This window comes from Thalia democratica, chromosome 1 (genome assembly GCF_965202585.1).
Source record: "Thalia democratica chromosome 1, ktThaDemo2.hap1.1, whole genome shotgun sequence".
In the NCBI taxonomy this organism is placed as follows: Eukaryota; Metazoa; Chordata; class Thaliacea; order Salpida; family Salpidae; genus Thalia; species Thalia democratica.
In genome coordinates this window covers 36,522,544-36,544,674 of record NC_139165.1, presented here as the reverse complement: position 1 = coordinate 36,544,674, position 22,131 = coordinate 36,522,544, and the positions used below count along the sequence as shown (strand labels likewise).

General features: G+C 25.6%; 2 protein-coding genes across 2 annotated transcripts; both read left to right on the top strand.

Moving 5' to 3' along the window:
- The first annotated feature begins 7,393 nt into the window (after positions 1–7,393).
- LOC145829312 (GTP-binding protein 10-like) lies at positions 7,394–18,947 on the top strand. The gene is made up of 9 exons (XM_082937080.1): positions 7,394–7,477; positions 13,323–13,459; positions 14,090–14,165; positions 14,906–15,083; positions 16,497–16,570; positions 16,904–17,030; positions 17,367–17,536; positions 18,008–18,161; positions 18,429–18,947. Exons 1-9 carry the CDS (start codon positions 7,412–7,414, stop codon positions 18,566–18,568), a joined length of 1,122 nt encoding a protein of 373 aa, XP_082793206.1. The 5' UTR covers positions 7,394–7,411; the 3' UTR covers positions 18,569–18,947.
- A 351-nt stretch (positions 18,948–19,298) lies between these two features.
- On the top strand, positions 19,299–21,894 carry LOC145829323 (uncharacterized). The gene is made up of 3 exons (XM_082937091.1): positions 19,299–19,566; positions 20,465–20,600; positions 21,243–21,894. Exons 1-3 carry the CDS (start codon positions 19,304–19,306, stop codon positions 21,519–21,521), a joined length of 678 nt encoding a protein of 225 aa, XP_082793217.1. The 5' UTR covers positions 19,299–19,303; the 3' UTR covers positions 21,522–21,894.
- The last annotated feature ends 237 nt before the right edge of the window (positions 21,895–22,131 follow it).

Here is a 22,131-nt window from a genome sequence, read left to right as displayed (position 1 = left end):
AGATCTGTACAAGTAAGAATTGGTCATTTTACAAGAAAATCTTTAAATTGAATTTTTAAAGAACTTAAAGATATTATTAAACTAAAAAAAAATATTTAGGTTTATGGTATAGAAAAATTTAGATAAAAGAATTAATTACAAGTTTAAACTTATTTTAATAAGTGTGTTAAAAAAAAATTAATTTTGTTTTTAGAGAAAATCTTGTAAAATTAAAAAAGAATTAAAAAATATCAAAATTTTTAAAGGGGCTCCACTACAAAAGTCAAACCCCAGATTGATGGTAATTATTGGGAAAAGCAAAGAAAAATACGTTCTTTAGAATAAAAAAAATTGCAATTTAGCATCAAAGATTTTGAAAATAAATGGTTTTAAAGTTTGGTTAAATAAAGAAAACCTATCCAAGCCAAGTTCACGCTCGTGCAAAATAAACAGTTTGTTCGTATGATATCTTGAATTGAAACTTGGAGCATTCATTCAAAACTAAACAGTTTAAATAGGTTTTAGATAAAAACTTATTACTTAGTTTTTTTGTTAGTTTAATTTAAGCATAAAAGACTTTTTTTTGAGTCTGAAACAAAAAATATTGCAGACTGTTTACGTTATTTGTTTATCTTCAAACTAGCACTTAAAATAAAAATTACTATTTTTTTTATAATCCCTTACGGTAAACATCCAATAATTAAAAGTGAAACTTACTTAACTTTTCCAAATAGATTTTTTTTTTATTTCTATGACATATGTATAACTTTATTTGTTCAAAAAGTAAGTAATCTTCAACATATTAATTTCATTTAAAAATATTTTGATCATAAACTAAACTAGTACATTACACTTATTATAAAAACTTAAATTAAGCGTAGTGAATCTTTAAAAGTTCACTTTCATTTTAAAAATTATGTTTTAAATTTGTTAAACTTATCAATAAAATCTTTAACAAAAGTAAAAAATACCTACTTTCTTTTAATTTTAAATTGGAATGAAGAAATAAACTTTTATAGTATTTATTTCAATTATACAGACAAAAATGTTAAAATATTACATGTCAAAAGCATCTAAAACTTTCCATTAACATGTTAAGTAGTTAAAATTTACTGTCATATGCAACAACACTTTTAAATTTTTAACATCGTAAACTTAATTATGCTTAATAATAACCATAGATATATTTCCTTATAAATTTATTAAGTTTATTATCTCAAAAAAAAAAAAGAAAGTAAATAGAGTTAAACTGCAAAACAATATTATTTTCCAAAGAAAAAGTAGAGTTAAAAGCACACTTAACAGTAATAATTCTTTTTATAACTTTTATTTATCTTATTTTAATTTGCGTGAAGACTTGGTTTTTCTATAAAAAAAAGAAACAAAGAAAGCTTTGATTTAATACCCAGTAAAAATATTGACCGCGTATCGTAGACTGAATTTTATTTTGAACAATTAAACATAATTTTGTTTAGAAAATGTTTTTCAATTTTATGTTATTTTTATAACATAATTTGCTGCATATTTTTTTCTATTAAAATTAATTTTTAAAAATCATTGTTTTTAAAATATCTTTATTGTTACTTTTTCGACCTATCTTTAATAATTACATAACAAATACTGTTTAGTTTTTAGCAAATAAAACTCAAATACTTAAATGTTATTCAAATTCTTACCAATAATAATTTTTAACCATAACAAAAGACGAAATCGTGCTAATATTTAGTTTTAACTTTGAACAAAATTTATCATTTACTTGTAATATTTGTTATTATTGAACGAAAAAAAAGCGCTCAAATATTTAGTTTAAGGACTTGGTGTACGAAAAAAACCTTTCGGTTTTCGAGTCATACACCAGGATACAGTTTAAAGCAGGGTTTCCCAAAGTGGGCGATATCGCCCCCCTGGGGGCGATTTTAATATTTTGGGGGGCGATAATTAGTAAGGGGGCGAAAGGGTGGGCGATAACTAGCAAGGGGGCGAAAAGGGGGCGATTTAAAATTTTGGTTGTCATAAGATTTTTACTTTTTTCTTGCTATTTTACTATTTTTAGCTTGCTATTAATTATTTGACCCTGAGGTAAAACTTAAACAAAAAATTTTATTTTATTTATGAAAAAAAAAATAAAAAAAGTCTAGTTCTTATGACTCCTACTTTCAAGTAAACACTATATTTTCATTTATATATTTCCATATTTAACAATTACATATATATAGACGATTGGATCCCTCTAACTATTTTATAACCTGACATATATGTTATTTGGGGTTATAAATGGTTTGTAAAAATCTATGTTATTTATTACTAACTATCACCTCATGATATTTCCAGTTGCTTTTTGAAAAGTCACTAAGTTAGACTAAGAAATAAAACTATACAGGGTTGCCAATTTACCTAGAAACCTGGAAAAACCTAGAATTTGACAATTTAAGCGAAAAAAAAACACCTGGAAAAAATCTGGAATTTTTAACAATTTTAACATATTAAGTAGTAAAATTTAGATTTGACACAAAAAAGCTATCATATAGATAAAAGTATGGATCCCTTCGAGGCAAATACTTTTGAAGTAAACGACTTACAGGAAACCTTCTCAGACTTACAAACTGACCTTGAACTTTAAGTAAATTCTTCCAAAGAACGATATGAAAGCTTTAGGACTCAACAAAAACTAAGGCAAAAGTATCCAATCATTTTAGAGGAATTTAGATTGTTGTTTATAGCTTTTCCTTCTAGCTATGTTGTTGAGAAAGCTTTCAGTTCAGTTATCAACATCTTGAGCAAAAATTCTAATCTAGATATTTATAAAGGAGGTGACTTAAGGCTCTATTTTACTAATTAAGAATCAGATCAGAAAAACTTGCAAGCAGTCATATTCCTCATCCTTCACATTATATTAGACTTCAGTAGCAGACATTATTTTATGAAAGTTTTTTAATTTTATTTGATCTTTTGAAGTACTTCTTATTTAACCTGCTTTGTATTGTATTTAAGTAGTCTTTTTATAATAACAACTTTATTAAGCTATTTATTCTACAACAGGTTTGCATAATACCTAATAAATATTATTTACGGTAGACTTCCTCTTGAGTTCGCACTTTTTACCCAAAAAAAAAATGCAAATTTATATTTTCTTAAATTTAACTAAAGTAAAGTCTATTACTAACTAAATATTAATAAAACAAAATATATATAATATTTAATAGCTTATATCTTTTTTTTAATGAAAGTTTGTTTTATGTTTTAGTGGATTTCATGTTTGTTCATAACATCATTGCATATAACATATTGAAATTTGTCATTTTGTAAAAAAAAATATGGTAATAATTTTTTGAGTTTGCACTTTTTGATTTTTTTCAAAGTGCGAACTCAAGCGGAAATCTACTATACTTATTAAATGGTTTATGTTTTAAAGATTTTAATATTTTTATTTTGACCTGGTTAATTTTGTAGTTGATATTCGTTGTTTTACATTACACTAAAAGTTTTTATAGCATAGTGATTAAAGTATTAGTTTGAAAGACTTTTATTTGACAGGTTTTTGTTATTACTAGTTTAATCTGTATACAATTTATATCACTATAAAACTATTATCTGATTGTAATATTTTGACATCCATTAAAGTTTATATTTCTAAAAAGATTTTTTTGGTTTTAAAAGAGTATAAATTTGAGGTCTCTATTTGAAATGACTTCTACTTTTTCATTTAAAAGTTTCTTAAACACAATATTATTTTCTTACTTGATTTATTGTTGTTCAAAAGTTTATTATAATATAAGGAGTTTTAAACTATTAATACAACTGTTTTTTGTTTTATCTAAATTCAATATATATTAGCAATTAGAATATACTTGGTTTATTTTAATACTTCAACACTAGCCTTTAGTTTTTCCTCTGTTTCTAGCTATTTTCCTCTGTTAAATTATTGTAGGCTAATAGCTAGAAAAAAAAACTTTAAAACAGAATTAAATAAGCCATCAAAAAGACTGCTACAGTTACAAAACATAACTTTAACCTAGTTAAAAGTTTTTTTTAATTGATTACTTTCTGTTAACAGAATTAACTGTAAAACATTGGATTTTTTTTTGAATTTAAATAAAGAAAAAAAAACTGTTAGAATTAAGGTTTAGTTCCCTAAAGATTATTCCATGTCAAATGCTATTTCATGGTATTCTACTACAAAACAAATAGTTTAAAAAGTTAACAATTAAATTTTTAACTTTACAACTAACTTGCTTACAATATATCTTAGCATTGAAATTAGTAAATTTACTGCATTAACTGAAGCTGTTGATGAAACCACTTTTGATGTGAGATAATCAACCAGTCGGTCAAACTTTCTTTAACTAGATCAGAAATAATGTTTTAATATTTATTTCATTATATGTAAAATAAACTGTAAATTCTTTTATAGTTTTTTAATCTCTGGTATAGATATTAAAAAAAAAGCCTGTTTATAAAGTAATTTAAGTATTTTGTACGGCTTAAATAAGTTACTTAGTATTAACTTCTAAATGTCCAAAATTTGTTATATGAGATATTATTAAAATGTCAGGTTAAGATTTCAGGTGGGTAACGTACGGCTCAGATCCAGTCGAATTTCGACCCGCTAAGTAAATTGAAAACAACTTGTGCAAAATAATTAAAATTTAGTTTTTTATATTTAATATTTTGATATACGCTTTCATTTCGTTTTCAGTTCACAAAAGTATTTCCTAGATCACAATAATACTAAATCATTTTATTACAATTTTGCTCGAGTTTTTTAATTTTCTTATTTGTAATTTTTTTTTCAGCCCGCAATTACATATTCTAACAAGTTGAAAATAGAAAATATTTTTTAGTAAATATGAATTTCTGACTACAAAAGTTGTCCACCACTGACCTAAAAGTTTCAATAGTTTCAAAACAGATCATATTTACACAGGATTGATTACAGATTATTCCAGGCTTTTTAATAATTAAGTATTTTAATACACTTTACTGGGCTTCTAAGAAAATAACTGTAAATTATTTTCTCAAGCCCTGTAAACTACTTTGAACACAAAAGTGCGTGCATAAGAAGTACAAGACTAAATTACATTTCGAACACAATTTTTTTTTACCTCAAAAGTTTGTACTCAAAAGAAAAACTACTTTGTAAAATCGTAGGGGGGCGATTTTTTTTCAAGTTACTGAATAGGGGGCGATTTAGTAAATGAGTTTGGGAAACCCTGGTTTAAAGTCATGTCCAGGACAATATTTAATCTGTTTGCTGTCCCTATCTGCAATAGACATTAAAACGCTTTTACTTATATTGTTTAAAATTAACAACATATCTAATTTTTCTAAGTATACAGCAATCTAATATAGTTTTTTTGTAGGTTTTGTAATTTTTATTTATTTATAAAACAAACTCTTATGCTAAAGCTTTATTAAGAGTAAATTTGTCTATTTGTAAATGTTATGTCGCACACTAAGTAAAAATAATACTTTTATTTTTTAAGGTTTAAATAAAAGTACCTGACTTGCCCAAAAAAACGTTTTGTAGAAAGCCATATTACATATGTTTTGTAAAATCCCCTGCACCAAAGATTTTTTAATGAGCTATGTAACATTTATGTTGAAAAAATTACAACAATACTGAAAATTTTATATTCCTGTTGTGAAAATTAATAAATGAAATGAATATTAACTTAATGTCATTCTTAATAGTGTGAGTAAATATAATAAAGTTTTAAGTTATTTAAGAATTATTTAAAGTGTAGTCTGATCACACAAGAGTCCTAGTAGTGGCTTTGAAAACTACTCAAGTTGATTGTAAAAAGATCAAAACCTAGTGATTGAAGCAAAAACAAGCTTGTTACAATGTGTGTCTTTATGAGCTTGATTTTTCTAAGCCACAATTTTGTAGACTACTGAGATTGAAAACTTAAGTTGGATATAAGGACTGTGTTAGTACCATAAACATGAAAAAAAATTAACTCAGGATTACTCAGATAGTTGAAGGTCACTCATGACAGTTTTTGACTCAAGTAGTAGCAACCCTATTACTATTGGAAACTACATTACACTCTAACAACACTCCATTAAGAAGTTAATCAACAAAGCTTTTCCTTTGAAAGATCTGGAAAAAAATCTTAAAAACTAATAATTTCAGGAAAACAAATGGCCATCCTGATTTATGACCAAAAGTTCAAAAATTACAATAAACATAACATTTATATTTTAAAAAAATTACTAAAAAGCATATGTATATATTAAATTAGGAAGTCCATACATATCAGAAATAAAATGTCAACTGAAATATAAACCACTCTATTTATTCACAAAGCTTTCATCATTTATTTGAAATTACCAATGTTGTAAATGGTTTTACAACATAATTGTTTGTATTTCCAATATATATATATATATATATATACTATTTTGTTTTTTATGAAACAAGATATATTTTATATGACTTAGTATTTTTTTGTTTTTAGATTTTGTCCTCCAATAAGAACCTTTTAAACTCTGTATTCTTACTTCTTAAAAACTATTTCAAACTTTTAAAAACAGTAAAAAAGCAACTGCTAGTTAATTTTAAGATCTGTAAAGTATAATCAATTTATAAAAAACCTTACAACCTTTATGGGTCTAAACTGTGAATGAATATTATGATTTATATAATAAACAAACTTAAGGTAACATTAGCAAAGTCAGATTAGTTCAATAATTTTGAAAAATACCACCTAGTTAGACTATTTAATTCTTTTTAAGTTCTATTAAGTAGCACAGTTTGTTTGGAGAATTTTCAAAACTGCTATCTGTATCACAGCCTAGTTTTTTTTTTCTTTCTTGTTTTTTCTTTATAACTTTTCTAAACACTCAGGCTAACTCAGCTTTTTAAATGGAATTTTGTCAAGGTTTTATTATATTTTATTATGAAAAAGTCATAGTTTTAAAGTTTAGGCAATAAGAACTTGAAATTTTGAATAGATTTTATATACAAGATTAATTATTCAAGATTTTAATTTGCAAAGCTCAGTAAAAGTAGTTTTAAAAATTAAAGACTCAAATCCTTTGTGTGTTGTAGTATTAATTGTATTTAGTTTTTGCCTTCAAGCTAGTAATGTTTTTTAAAGTTAAAAGTTTTACATTCAGTATAAGTAAGTTTCAAAGTAGCTTTAAGCGGCTACTTTCTCTTATCTATGAGAAAATATTACAGATCATTTAATTATTGTTCACCTTAACAAAGTGCTTATTTTATGATATAAATTTGATTAAACAAAACAAAGCATTCGAAAAAAGTTAAAAGGAAATTAGAACAGTTCTTTCTATTGTAACAAGATCAGTATGATAAGTATTATATTTTTTCATACACCATAACATTAGAAAAAAACAGTTTTTTTTTGTATAAATGTTTGACTATTTAGTTATTAATTATTTCAGGTAATCATATAAAATAATAATCATGGAAAAATACATGAAATCGGTTAGGAAGTATAACCGAACCTTCATTGACAAAATAAGGATTCAGGTTGGGTAATAATTTTTATTTTTATTTTCATATAATTGAACATATTTTACTATTGAGAGAAGTTTTCAGTATTGAAAAAGTAATTATTATTTAGAAAATTACATAGTTATATATCACATAAGTAGTTTTCAAAAATTAAAAAAGTCCTGACTTTGTATTAGATAAAATCATAGTTGTTTAATAACTGTTACTGTAGTGAAACTTAAATAACTTCTGTTAAAAAAAAACACTTTTCTAACTTAACTAAAATTTCATTATGTTAATAGATTTGTTCCTATTTTTTTCTTTAATTTTTTTTATTGTTATATTTGCAACAAATTTCTCTCTAGCACAATCTGTTACAAATATTATTGTTTTATTTTATAACTAACTAATTTTTATGTATTTAAGTTTCAAAATCATCCATACTAAGATGTATATTGAGTTTTTATTTTTAACTAATGTTTTAATCAACATATTAGCATTGGTTTTACACATCAAGTTGTTTACTGGATGAATTAAACTATCAGTGATTTATTTCTATAGATTTTTAATGGCACTTAAGTACAACATTTTTTACTGTACCTTATTAGCGGTAGAGAGTACTTGGGTGATGTTTGCTGGACTTTGAGTCCATTTGAATTAAATGTGATTTTGCTTCATTAAAAAGAATCTGAAAAAAAAATTGCAAAAAAAAAATGCTTTACAAAAAACTAATTTCAACCGAAAAAATCACATATTTTTTGACTTAACAGTAATAAAATCACTTATACATGTCCTAGATTTATAATTTATATCTTAAATGAAAGCTTATAGTTATTGACATAGATTTAAAGACAAAATAATTGCTTTTTATGCGTTATGACGTCATAATTACCAAATTAATATTAATTATTAAAGTGTGCAAATTTTGTCTGTAAAATGAGCTTTTTTAAAAGTTAAAAGCATAGCTTGTTAGTGAGTTTAAATTAAAAAAAATATTGTAAAACAAAACTTTTTAGGTATATATACTTACCTTTGGAAATTTAGGTTATTTGGTATGTATATTAGCAGGATATTTGATGTCATAGTTCATTTAGCTTTAAGAGTTTAAAAAACCCTCAAATAACTATTCAATTAGTATTACAACAAACTAACAAAATATTAAAAAGTTATTTATTATAGGCAAGATAATGTTGTATGGCATTAAACATTAAGTTAATAATTGCGAAATAAAAACTTATACAAAGAAATAAAGAAAATTGAAAAATAAAACAAGCATTGTGCTGTATCATTAACTATTAAGGGCATAGGCGGTAAAACACTTTTTTGAAAATTTATTCAATTTTATAAAGTTTTTACTAAGCTACAAGATACTTATTACAGATTATGAAAATTCAAAATATTTTTTGAGATATAGCTGGTCAAAGTCGGAGGCTGCAATAGGTTCCTAATGGGAGGCGCAAACTAAAACAGCTAAAATAGACTATCTCACTAAAAATCTATCTTCTCCTATGTTTTTTGAGATAACCACCTCAAAATTTTAAGAAATTTTCCTTGCAAAATTAAAAAAAAACTGTTTTTTTGTTTATTTTTTTATTTTATTTTTATTTTTTTAGTTGTTTCTGCCAGAACTTTCTAAATATTGCAAGGAACATTTCCTAAAATTTTGAGGTAGTTATCTCAAAAAATGTAGGAGAAGATAATAGTTATTTGCTGTTATGAAATAAGATAAAATTTCAAAAAATGTTTTACCTCCTCCCCCCATATGCCCTTATACTGATACTTTTATAAATTTTAGTATAAAAAACTGTCACATGATTGATAATATTTGATGGACTATATGTTTGAAATAACTAGGTAAACATAATACTCTTAAACATGAAAAAAAATTATCATTTAACTTTTTGTATAAGACATCTGTTCTAATAAAAAATCTATTTGGACATTGTTTCTCAATGAAAAAGTAATAGATCTTTCATTTAAAAGAAACATTTAATTCCCCTTAAATTCTACAACCAAGAATAGAATCTATATGGAAGTTCAGCAAATCATGTTTAGGTGGGTGTTTACACTTCAAATTATTTCCATCTCAAACTCTCATGAGGTGGTCCATCTTGTCTAAATATGAAAAAAAGTTTTATAAAGTTGTAAAATTTCTGAATGAGATGGAGCAAAGGTGGGTGGCAGAAAAAAAAATTATCAAGCTTAAACAGATAAAAGAAAAATATTAAAAAGGGGAATGAAAAGAATTAAAACGTGCAGAAGCGTCTCAAACTGAATAAAAGCTGAGTTTGGCCTACAGTGAGCATGGAAGAGCTGCTTACTATTTGAAAATCCAATCCTGATCATAATGATTTTTTTTTGTACTGAGTTAATTTACTTTAGAGAGTCTCACAAATCTGAAATTTTTACAATCCAGAATTTTTCAAAGTAAATGGTGATACCCACGAGGAAAGACTCCTAAATTTATGTGCTCTTGTTGTAGAAGATGATAAGTGCTCTCAGTTTCTGTGTTCATTACCAACAAATGCTGATGCAGAATTAATGGTAGGGGCTTCTTTACCCAATATATAGAAATAAAAATATTTTGGTAGGGCATAATTATGCCATATTAATTAGTGAAGGATCATCAGACACATGGTATATTGCTACTTGTGAAGGTAAAAAATGATGATGGGACTTATATAAGATGGACCCCCTCATGAGAGTTCAAGATGGAAATAATTTGAAGTGGAACATCACCTAAATGTGATTTGCTGAACTTGCATTTAGATTACATTCTTGATTGTGAAATTGAAGGAAATGAAATGTTTCTAATATAAGATTTATTATTTTCATTGAGAAACCATGTCCAAATAGATTTTTTAGTAGAACAGATGTCTTATACAGATTGTTAAATGATAGTTTTTTTAAATGTTTAAGAGTATTATGATTACCTAGTTATTTCAAACAGATAGTCCATCAGATTTTTTCAATCATGTGAAGGCTGTTTTATACTATATTTTTAGAAGTATCAGTCATTTTGCAGTAACGTTAAGTGTTAATAGTTCATGATACAGTACAATGTTTGTTTTATTCTTTGTCTTTATTTTGCAATCATTAACTTTAGGCCATAGGGGGATCCAACATTTTTTTTTTTAAGCAACTTTTGCTTTTTAAAGAAAGCTACATACTACAAGCTTAGACATACTACAAGCCAGTTTTTATAGAATTCAAAAATGTCATTTAACTTTTGTGATATTTAATTTATTGTAAAAATTTTCTGATATAAACGTATGGACCGCAAATTTTTTGAGGTCAATTTTCTTGGAAATTTTAAAATTTACTAAAAATCTAGCTCCTCCTTCATTTTTCAAGCAGTCTTCTTCAAATTTTCAGGAAACGTTCCTTATATAAAAGGAAAAATCGTTACTTTAAAATTTTAGTAATTTAAAAAAATAAAAATTTCATTACAATAATTAAAAAAAAAAAGTTTTTTTTTCAAACTTTTTTTTAATTCTAAAGCAAGGTTTTTTTTTTTGTTATTGTATAAAGATTAGACTTAAAAGTTTGAAGAAGATTGCTTGAAAAATGTAGGAGAAGATAAATTTTAAATGAAATAGTCTTTTTTGCTGTTTTAGTTTTCCCTTCCCATAGGGAACTTATTATGCGGCCCGACTTTGACTGGATATATCTCAAAAAATAATTCGAATTTTTTAAAACTATAAAAAGCATCTTGAAGCTTAGAAAAAACTCTATCAAATCAGATCAGCTTGTAAAAAACATGTATTACCCCCCCCTCCTATGGCCTTAATGTTCAATGTCTTACAACATTATCTTGCCTATAGTAAATCATAACTTTTTAATATTTTGTTAGTTAGATGTAATGTTAATTGAATAGTTATTTAACGGTTATTTAAACACTTTAAGCTGAATTAACTTTGATGTCAAATATCCCGCTAGTATACATACCAAATAACGTAAATAAAAGGTAAGTAAGTATTCCTAAAAAGTTTTGTTTTACAATAATTTTTTTTTATTTAAAATAACTAACAAGCTATGATTTTCAATTTAAAAAAAAACCACCATTTTACAGACAATATTTGCACATTTTGGTTATTATGATGTCATAATGCATCAAAAGCAATTAGTTTGTCTTTAAATTTCCAGTTTTCTTTTAAAATATAAGTTATAAGTCTAGGACATGTATAAGTAATTTTATTACTGTTTAAGTCAAAAAATATGTGATTTTTTTTTGAAATTAGTTTTTTGTGCAGCATACTTTTTTTTGCATTTTTTTTTTCAGATTTTTTAAATGAAGCAAATACACATCCAAATCAAATGGACTTGTATGAATTTTACAATATGACCAAAAAATGTGCTGTACTCCCTACCCCTAACTTTATACAACATATATTTGAGGGCATAGGGGGGTAAACACCTTTTTCGAAATTTGATCTTATTTTATATAGTTTTTACTAAGCTACAAGATGCTTCATACAGATTATAAAAATTCAAAATAATTTTTGAGATATAGCTGGTCAAACTCGGAGGCAGCAATAGGATCCTTATGTGAGGGGCAAACTAAAACGGCAAATGACTAGAAATCACTAAAAATCTATCTTCTCCTACGTTTTTTGATATAACTACCTCAAACTTTTAGGAAATGTTCCTTGCAATATTTCGGAAATTCTGTTGGAACAAAATTTAATAAATTAAAAATTTATAACAAAAAAAAACAAAAACAAAAAAATTTTTTTTGGATGTTTTTATAAAAAATATAATTTTTTTTTTTTTAAATTTATTCCTACAGAATTTTCTAGATATTTTAAGGAACACTTCCTGAATTTTAAGGTAGTTATCTCAAAAAATGTAGGAGAAGATATATTTTTAGTGAAATAGTCTATTTTTGCTGTTTTACTTTTGGCCTCCCAAAAGGAACCTATTGCTGCCTCCAACTTTGACCGATTATATCTCTAAAATTAAACTTAAATTTTTATAATCTGTAAAAAGCATCTTGTAGCTTGAAAAACGTATACAAAATAAGATCAAATTTTGAAAAAAGTGTTCATCCCCCCATATGCCCTTAAATAGCATTTATTAAAAGTTCAAATTTTTAGTTTTTATTTTAACTTAATTAACCTACTCTCATTTTATGTAAATATTTTGTTTTCAAATGAAATTTAAAACTTTCTAATTTTAACTTTAAAAAACTTACAAAGTTGAACAAATTTCTTAAGTTAGTTTAAAAAATGTATAATTTTTTCTTATTCTTATTTTAAAGCAGTGTCTCCTAACTATTTAGAATTAAAGCAAGAAGTTAATTTTACAATATATTTTCAAGTAGTAATGTTTTTATCAAAATAAATCTGAAAAGGCATTACTAATAGTGTCAACATTTATAAAATATTTAAACTTAAAAACAAAAAAGTTTTTTTTTAATATTCTTGAAAATAATGCTCAACAAAATTTTTTTATGCACATTACTTAAACAGAAAAACTAAACCTATACACCAGAAAAAATTGCTAGAAATTAATGTTATCTTTAGTACCAATAAGGCAACAGTTGGAATTAAAATTAATTTCTCTTTGATTTCTAAAACATAAACTGTACATCTTTTTCAATAACAGTGAACAAAGAACTCAAATCAATAAAAACTGATGCAGATTTCTCAATGTTATAAGTTTGTATAATGTTTAAGTGCTTAAGCTGTTTTTATAAATTAAGTTCTTTGCATATTATTTTGTTCAGATGCCCATTACTAATTATTATTGGCATTCAACTTTACATATTTGTTTTCTATATTCCTTCAAGCATTTGAAGAACATGACTTCAAAGCAGGTCACTTTACCGGGGACTGTAATATACAAATAAATAAATTCCCCTAATCCAAAACTGTAACAGGTGAGAGGAGGGACAGGAGGTTCTGGACGTCCGTCATGCGGGGGAATTGGAGGTCCCGGGGGCGACGTTTACATTGTGGCATCAAGGAACCCCAACATGAGGTTGAGGAAGATCAAAGAAAAATATCCACAGAAGAGGTGGGAAAAGTTAATATATTAATCTATATATCTTTTTAAAGCAGATTAGTTTTATGTTTGTACTTTAGAATTTAGAAGAAAGCTTACTTTGAAGCGTGTAGAGTTTATTATGTACTTAGTTTGTACTTATCCACAGAAGAGGTGGGATATCTTAATTTAATATTTTACCTAGTGTGTTTTTGCTAAATATAGTAAGTTTAAGTATATTTAATTTAATAGTATTTTAATAATATTATCTTAGTTGTAAAAGATAGTTTAAGTGTATTTTAAAATTAAAAACACAAACAGAATAAAGTTTTATTTTCTGCCTTTATCATTAATTGTTTTTGATAAAGCACATAATACATAATAAAAGGCTAATAAATCATAACTTGCAGATATGTTTAAAAACACTTTATATCTTAAAAGTTGTCAGAGCATTTATTTTTCTGTCCCATGCAGTAAGAAAATTGCCTTTAAAACAGAGCCTTATAAAATTATATATGTATTAAAATTTGTTTATAAGCTTATAAGTTTAATTTTGTATTTCCATTATAAAAATAACATGAGTCTAATGTATCTAAATAAAGTTTTTTTTTTTAATTGTTATATTGCTATCAATATATTTTAATAAAAAAGTTCATTATTCAGGTTTGTTGCAGAGGTAGGTCACGCGTCTGGAAGGAACTCCTTGGCCGGATACAAAGGAAGAAGCATATTTGTACAAGTTTGTTAATTTTATTCATATTTTATTAAATTTAATTAACAGTTTGTATTGTACATTAAGTTATGATAAATGTTCAGTAGATTATTGTATATATTCTTTTTATTTTAGTAGATAATTATTTATGTATATAGTTATAGTGATTTATAAGGATGATGAGTATTTGTACAACTTGGTTAATTTATTATTGCAGTTTAAAAAACTAATATATTTATATATATATATATCTAAATATTTTTTTCATTTAATATATCTTATATAAAGGCGAAAGATTAAAGTCATTATAACAGATTTTTGATATATAAAAAGTATTTTATAACATCCCACCAATGATAACTGAAAGTTTTTTTTTTCAGAAGTAGTTTATAAAAAGCATTTTGTAAAAATTTGTTTGTAATAGTTATAACTTTTTATGACATTTTTTAACAGTACTGTCAAAAAAAATATAATAAAGTTAAAGTTTCCATGAGATTGGAATTAATATCAAACTTTATTTAAACAATTTAATAAAACTTCAAATTGAATAAAAGTCTTAACTATTTGGTGTGCAAACGACACCAGTAATGTATAATTTTTTATATTAGTTTATTCTCTTGGTTTTTTTATGTAGTTTTATGTTATACTTATGCTAAGGTAATGTATAAATAAAATCACTTGACTGCAAAAACTACAGCTGTTAGATTTGTTACAGATAATTCAAACAGTAGTCCAAATTTTTTATTAAAATTTTTAAACCTTCCTAGGTGCCAAGGGGAGTTGAGATCACGGACGCACTAACAAACGAGAAAATTGGGGAGATACTATCGCCTAGCGACAAGATACTGGTTGCCAGGGGCGGCAGGGGAGCCACACACAAGAACCAGTTCAAGCAGGAGAAGGGGCAGAACAGAACACTCAACATTGACCTTAAAACTATTTCAGGTAATTTTGGATTCTTTTTTATAACTTTGTTCAATTTGTTTTGATAGAACAAAACACTCAACATCGACTTAAAAACTATATTTAATAAAATTGCATAAAATAAAACTTTGGAACATTTCAAAGTTTTTTTTCAATAAATTTATAAATGGTTTTGTTTAAAATAGTTTTTAATAATTTAAATGCTTTCAATCGTTCATTGTAATTAAAAAAAAAGCTTTTACTTTATCTTGTAGTATCATTTTCAGGGCTGCCACAAGATAAGCAAAAGTCAGGAAAAAATAATAAAAAAAGACAAAAGTCATAAAATTTGACAAAATTTGAAAAAAATTGAGAAATTGTCAGTTAAAATTCACAAAGTTCCTTATTTTCCAAAGCCTTCAAATGATAAAAAAATAAGTCTGACTAAAATTGCAAAATTTGCCTAGAAATTTACAAAATTACTCAATTTCTAATGCCTTCATCTGGTAAAAATTAATAAAATATACTTTTTAAGACTGCAAAGTTTCTCTATTTACATATTGAGTAACTGCCCTACTTAAAGAAGCAGTTTTTGTATGCTTTTTGATATTAATGATCTGTGGCAAGAGCACTTCCATAGTGAAACTGTGATATATACACAAAATTTTATCTTGTAGAATTTTAGAATCAAAGTGTTTTTTGTTTAAGTAAACAATTAAGTTTTTTATAATTAAGCACTAAATTACTATTTTATGTAAAAAGTTTATCTATACATCTTTATAATTTTTTCCCAAATGTTTAAATTTGAAAAATTAGTTATAAGAGAGGTATATGTCATGGTTAAGATTATTTATTATTACTTAAGTATTTATAATAAAAAGATTAGATTTATTTGTTACAAAAATTATACTAAATGATAAGAAGAAATATTTTATATAACAGATATATAGTATACTTTTTAATGTATTATTTTCTTATCTATATTTTATTTAAGGATTTTATATTAATTTGTTTAAGTTGTATTTTATTAAACTAAGTGAACAATTTATATAAGTGTTACATATTTTAGATAAATATTTTTTATTTTTAGATATTATTATCTTCCAAGTTGTTTTACAACTAAATTATGCTAAGTCTGACTATATTTTTCTGATAGAACTGTTTATTGCAAATACATCAATTATATACAGATGGTTCAAGTGATGTAATGGAAGTAAGATGATTGAATTCAGCAAAAAAACATTTAAAATTAGATTCAAAGCTCAGATAGTTTCTAGTGTTTAGTTATGTATTTTAGAATAAGATTAAATTAAGAGTTTGATATAAAAAAGTCAGGTAAGTTCTAGAAAAAGTCAGGAATTTTTTCCAGCTTGATCTGTGGCAACCCTGCAAAATATATATTATTATATAAAGTGTTCTGACATCTAGTTTAATATTCTAAACATTATATTTCAGATTATGGGTTCATTGGTTTCCCAAACGCAGGAAAGTCCTCATTGCTGACCAAACTTTCAAAAGCAAAACCAGCTGTAAGTAAATTTTTTTTATTAGTATATTAGATTCTATTTTAATATGAATATTGTGAATATTATATTTTATTATGGTGATGTTTGGTTAATTTTTAATTTTTTTATAAAACATTTGTTAGGTGTTTATTATATTTAAGAGTTTGAAATACATAAGTTTACATTTTACCACAATACAAGTAAAAGCGATCTACTGAGTTTTTGCAAATTTATATAAATTTAATAGCTTATAACCTATTTAATTAATTTTTTTTTACAAAGATTTCCGCTTAAAGGCTTTTATGTTTCAATAACAATTTATTTATTTTTCTATATTATAAAACTTTACTATATCAGATTTCACCATTTCCTTTTACGACCATCCAACCAGAAATCGGCATTCTCGAGTTTGAAGACCACAGACAAATCTCATTGGCTGATTTACCGGGGATTATCGAGGGTGCTCATAATAACGAGGGAAGAGGTGTGTAAAATATTTTTATTTTTTGATAATTTTTTTAATTACAATAGTAATTAAATCTGGTAAAGTAAAATTTACAGTGTAATCGTTTGCATTTTAATATTAAGCACAATATGTTAATTAAAGCTAGTTTTTATATTTTATAAATTTCAAAATAAATCAACAAAAGTCATGTACTCCTAAAACACTCAGAAAGACCCAACTGCTTGTTTATTAATTAATTCATAATTATTTTAATGAACTTCTTAATTTAACTCAAGTTTTGAGAATGAGAAAAAATCTGTTTCAATTCTTACGTCATAATAATGTACATTTTATAATTACTTTTCAAAATAACAGGTCACGTCTTCCTGAAGCACGCTGTACGCACCAACTGCTTGCTGCTCGTAGCTGACGTGTCAGGTTTTCAACTTTCTCCCAAACACAAACCTTTCGATTGTTTCGAAACGATAAAGCATTTGGGCAAAGAACTGGAGTTGTACGATCCACAAATGCTGGAGAAACCCATGGTTAGTTAAAGTTTTTTGTTAATGCATTTTTTAGTTTCATGAGTACTATGTCTTTAAGTTTATACAAAACTCTGTAACAATAGCAACTAAAACAACTTAGTCTTGTATAATGAAAAAATCTTAATAAACTTATGACATAAGAAAGAAAGTTTGTAAATCTAAATTTCAGAGTAAAAGATATGCCCTAAAAGTATGTGAAAATTATAATAATCTCAGCTATGGCTATATCTGACTTATTATATTTTCTAAGTTTAAATTCAATGATAACTTAAAGATGATTTTTGTTAAAAAGGCTTTAAAAATTTCAAACTTTAGTTTTAGATTAAACAAATAGTTCAAGGTTCTTGCATGAACAAATTTTTTTAGCTGTATCCAACTTATCACTTGGGATTTTAAAGGTGCATTTTGGACACTTTTTGAATTTAAAAGGTCTGTATCTGTAAAAGTTTTAAATTAAACACTTATTTTAAGGTACTCGCAATAAACAAGATGGACTTACCAGAAAGTGACGAAACATTCCAGAGAACAGTTGAATCAATAGCTGAACTGCAAGACAATGAAGAAAGTGTTATTAGTAATATGAAGTTCAAGTACATACTGCCCGTATCTGCTGATAGTGGCAAAGGTGGGTTGAATAATGATCATTTTAGTATTACTTTTAAAGTTGTTTTTTTTTTGTTTATTTATGTAATATGCAAATATATTTAGTTGAGTTCTTATTATTTTATAGTATTAAGATTTTATAGAGAATAAAATTTAATTTTTTTATACAATTTTATGTTACTTCAAGTTTACTTAAATTACCTAACGAGTTTGTTTAAGTTCAGTTTAAAATTATTGTAGTAACAATAATATAAATATTCGAAACGTAGTGTTAACATACTTTTTTTAGGTGTGGACAACCTGAAGACATCACTGAGAAGAACCATAGACGACAATTTGAATCCGGATGAGCTTGTACAGCTGAAGAACCCTGTTAACATGGAGAAAGGAAAGAAGATTAAAATGAAGGCAAAGCAGCAGCTGAGATAATTCTCAAATTGTTGACTGGAAATATTTAGGAGAATTCGATAGTTGCTGTGCCGAAGACAGCAGGAAATTTTGAATATTTTTGAAAAATAAAACTTTCATGATTAGTTATTTTTGAAAAACGTTTTGTTTATGTTTTGGACAACTTTTGGTCTTAAGTAAACTGAAATATTGAAGATAAGTTCTGTTTTTTGGTTCTCTAAACTCTAATTTTTAACTTTATACAAATACTTTATTTGAAATTGATTAGTTGATGGTACTGTTCACATATGTTTCACCACAACCTAATAAATATTATACTTGTAAAAAAGTTATGACTAACTTTGACTATTTTACTTCATTTTTGTATAGCTGTGATATTAGAAAATATATAACTTTTTTTTTAGGCAATTTTTATTTAAAAGTTTTTAATTGATGATAATTAATCTTTTTAAAAACTTTTTTTTTTAACATTATATACTCTATATATATAATTATAAATATATATTTATATTTGAATATATAATTTTATAAGTTGCTGACTATGGCATATTTTAAACAAAATGGTTTTAATTTGGATTCTTATGTACTTTATAAAGAAATTTATTTGTTTGATTTTCAAAATATAGTTAGTAAAAGTAAAGTAGTCTTTAAATGTACTTCGAAAACAGTAATATTTATTAACTTTATAAAAACATTTATTTTCAATAAAAACTATTTGAAAAAACACATCAAAAATTTTATTTCAGACTTTTTTTAATGAAAAAAATGTCATACTTGCTCCGCAACCTCTCCAAAGCATCCCGTCCCGCTTCAGTACTCACCAACCAATCAGCACCCGGCATTCTCGCGATCAACCAATCGCGAGGCAAGAAGACGCGCAAGCACAACTTGTGGATGAAGCCGAGGAAACCGCTGCACCTCGGCAGGGCTCCGTCCAAGGACTACAATTACTTCAAGAAAAATTATCCCACCGACAAGGACCTGGTGAAAGCTGAAGAAGTTTACCTCACTTACAATAGGTTGGTTGTATGTTTTTATTACTTAATTTTTATTTATATAGACGTTGGGTTGTAAATGATTTAGCAGTGTCATTTTTTTCAACTTTACCCACAAACGGTCGAAAGTGATTTTTACTTGAGCCCGCTTGGTTAGATCTTAAAAGCGGTTTCTCCAGACTATGCCTGCCTGATGAGTCCTAATTAGGACGAAACCGGTCGTAGGTTGTCTCGGATGCTGTTGTTGTTGATCTTGCGGTAAAGTTCATTAATTACTAATTTTTATAGTAAGTTTTAATGAGAACCTGATTTAAGTTGCATCAGATTTATATCATTCTTTAGTTAATTAGTTTTACTTTAATTGTTTTTTTATTTTACTGTGCACTGTATTTTGACTTTAAACAAGTAGAAACACGTTTTCATTAAAGTTTTTTGATTTAAATTGACTTTATATTTATAATTCAAGCATTAATACATGTATGAGTATCTTATTTATTTCTATAAATTCTATAGTATTTTTCCAACTTAAAGCATGTTAATGTAAGGTTAGTTTTACAATAATAGTTTTGTTTATTTATTTATCATACAATTGTTTACCATCAGTTTTTATTAATTTTATTACATATCAATTAAAAGTTACCTTATTGTCCCAGAAATAAATTCTCTAGCTCTCTTTTAGCCAAATTATACATTTTTTTTTTCTCAACGGGTTGTTATTCAACTTCTTTCAAATTAAACTTATAACTAAACTCGTTCCTTATCACAACTCATTTTAGTTTCCAAATTCTCAAAGCAATTCAAATTATATAAAGTTAACAACATCATAACCAAAAAATATTTTGCCCTCAAAAAGACAAGGTCTTTTTGAACTACAGAAACAGATATAATTCATCTTTTTAGATTAATTTTTTTCCCTCGACAGATTGCTGAAAAGCTTGGTTTGCTCGTTCCAGCAGGAACTGGTTGCAAAGAAACGGGAAAATCCCTCAAATGAAACTGAAACGTTCAAATGGGACGAGCAGGGACATCATAAGATTTGCATGTCTTACAATGATGAGGTTAATTAGAGTGTTTATGATAACGTAGTTGTTTATATTTTAAACAAGTAGGGTTATACTTGTAGTGAAGCTTATTAATTAGCTTATGACAATCTGCTTTAACCCAAGCTTTTTTTACTTGCATTTACTTAGAGCAACTATAAATTGATTAAAGATATTTTCTTTCATGTAGTATTAAAAATATCAGGTTTTTGTTTGCAATTTACTTACAAAAACTTAATTAAAATGTTTTTTTTTAATTTTGTATACCTTTGATATTAATAAAAGGTATTTAATACTTTCTTAAAAGAAGGTTGTTTATTTGAAGCGGAGCTTATTAATTAGCTTATAATAATATGCTTTAAACTAAGCTTTAAAAAGTTTAGGAGTTATAAAATTAATTAAATTAATAATGTTTAATAAACTTGATTAAATAGTATTTAATAAAAACTTTTTTTTTGCACTTTACTTACAATAATTTAAACTTAATTTTTTTCAACTTGAATTCTCATTTTTCAAAAATCTCAATTAAATTTTCATTGTGTGAAGTTTTATTTACTTCAAATACTTTTTGCATAGTTGCAAAAATATTTTTTACTATAAAATAAAAATAAATTTTTGTTGACACAAAATTTTTACTGGAACTTGAATTTTTTTCACCAGATAAACAAGAAAATTGCCGAAACGAGGATGGCTGAGATTGAAGCGAGCATCAAAATGAGGCAGCTGGAGCTTGAAAGAAAGGATCTTGTTAAAGAGGAGGAGACCATGTACGCTCAGGCGCAAGAGTATCTTGCTAATCTTGACGAGGAATCCAAGGATTGGATTACGCTGGAAAACATGGAAGAAAAGATTGAGGAAGCGTTGGACAATCCGATCAACAATAATTTTTCTGTCAATTACAACGGAATGATTGTTTCACGAAAGGCGCAGACCATTTAAATCATTTATGATTGAAGCAGTGTTGTATGGAGTTGAACTTTAGGAAAATTTTGATATTTTAACAGACACTAGATTATGAATGATATAGATCTTATCTTTTTTTGAACTGTTGATTAGATATTACTTGTATTGTTTTATCAAATATGTAAATGTTAGTATACTACGTTTAAAAAGCTGTTTTAAATATTCTGTGTTTATAATACTTATTTTAGAAATTTGAATTTGTAATTATATTTAATAAGTACAAATAAGTATTAGTACATTATTATTTTTTGAATTTAATCTTTCTTAAATACAAAATGCTCAAAATAAAATATACAAAAACATAGTAGTGCTACGTTTACATTATGTATAAAACATTGCAGTTTTTCAGGTTTTAGTTAAGTTAAACTAACTATATGTACTTGAATAATACAACATGGAAAAAGCACGCATCTACTTCTAAAAGGTTAACTTGAAAGTATTTGTTTCGTATTTATTCTTAAAAGATTAATTTACAGTTGTGCTTTTGTTATATTTTATATTAAAGTTTATATTTAAAATAAGTAAACTACTTTTTATATTGATAAATGATTTTACATTTTGAGCTCTTTTCAAAGTATAATGTTTA

Coding starts and splice junctions, on each gene's coding strand:
- LOC145829312 (XM_082937080.1), top strand. CDS start 7,412: ATGGAAAAATACATGAAATCGGTTAGGAAGTATAACCGAACCTTCATT. Junction 7,478..13,322: donor TTGACAAAATAAGGATTCAG/GTTGGGTAATAA, acceptor AAACTGTAACAG/GTGAGAGGAGGGACAGGAGG. Junction 14,166..14,905: donor GAAGAAGCATATTTGTACAA/GTTTGTTAATTT, acceptor AAACCTTCCTAG/GTGCCAAGGGGAGTTGAGAT.
- LOC145829323 (XM_082937091.1), top strand. CDS start 19,304: ATGAAAAAAATGTCATACTTGCTCCGCAACCTCTCCAAAGCATCCCGT. Junction 19,567..20,464: donor GTTTACCTCACTTACAATAG/GTTGGTTGTATG, acceptor TTCCCTCGACAG/ATTGCTGAAAAGCTTGGTTT. Junction 20,601..21,242: donor GCATGTCTTACAATGATGAG/GTTAATTAGAGT, acceptor TTTTTTCACCAG/ATAAACAAGAAAATTGCCGA.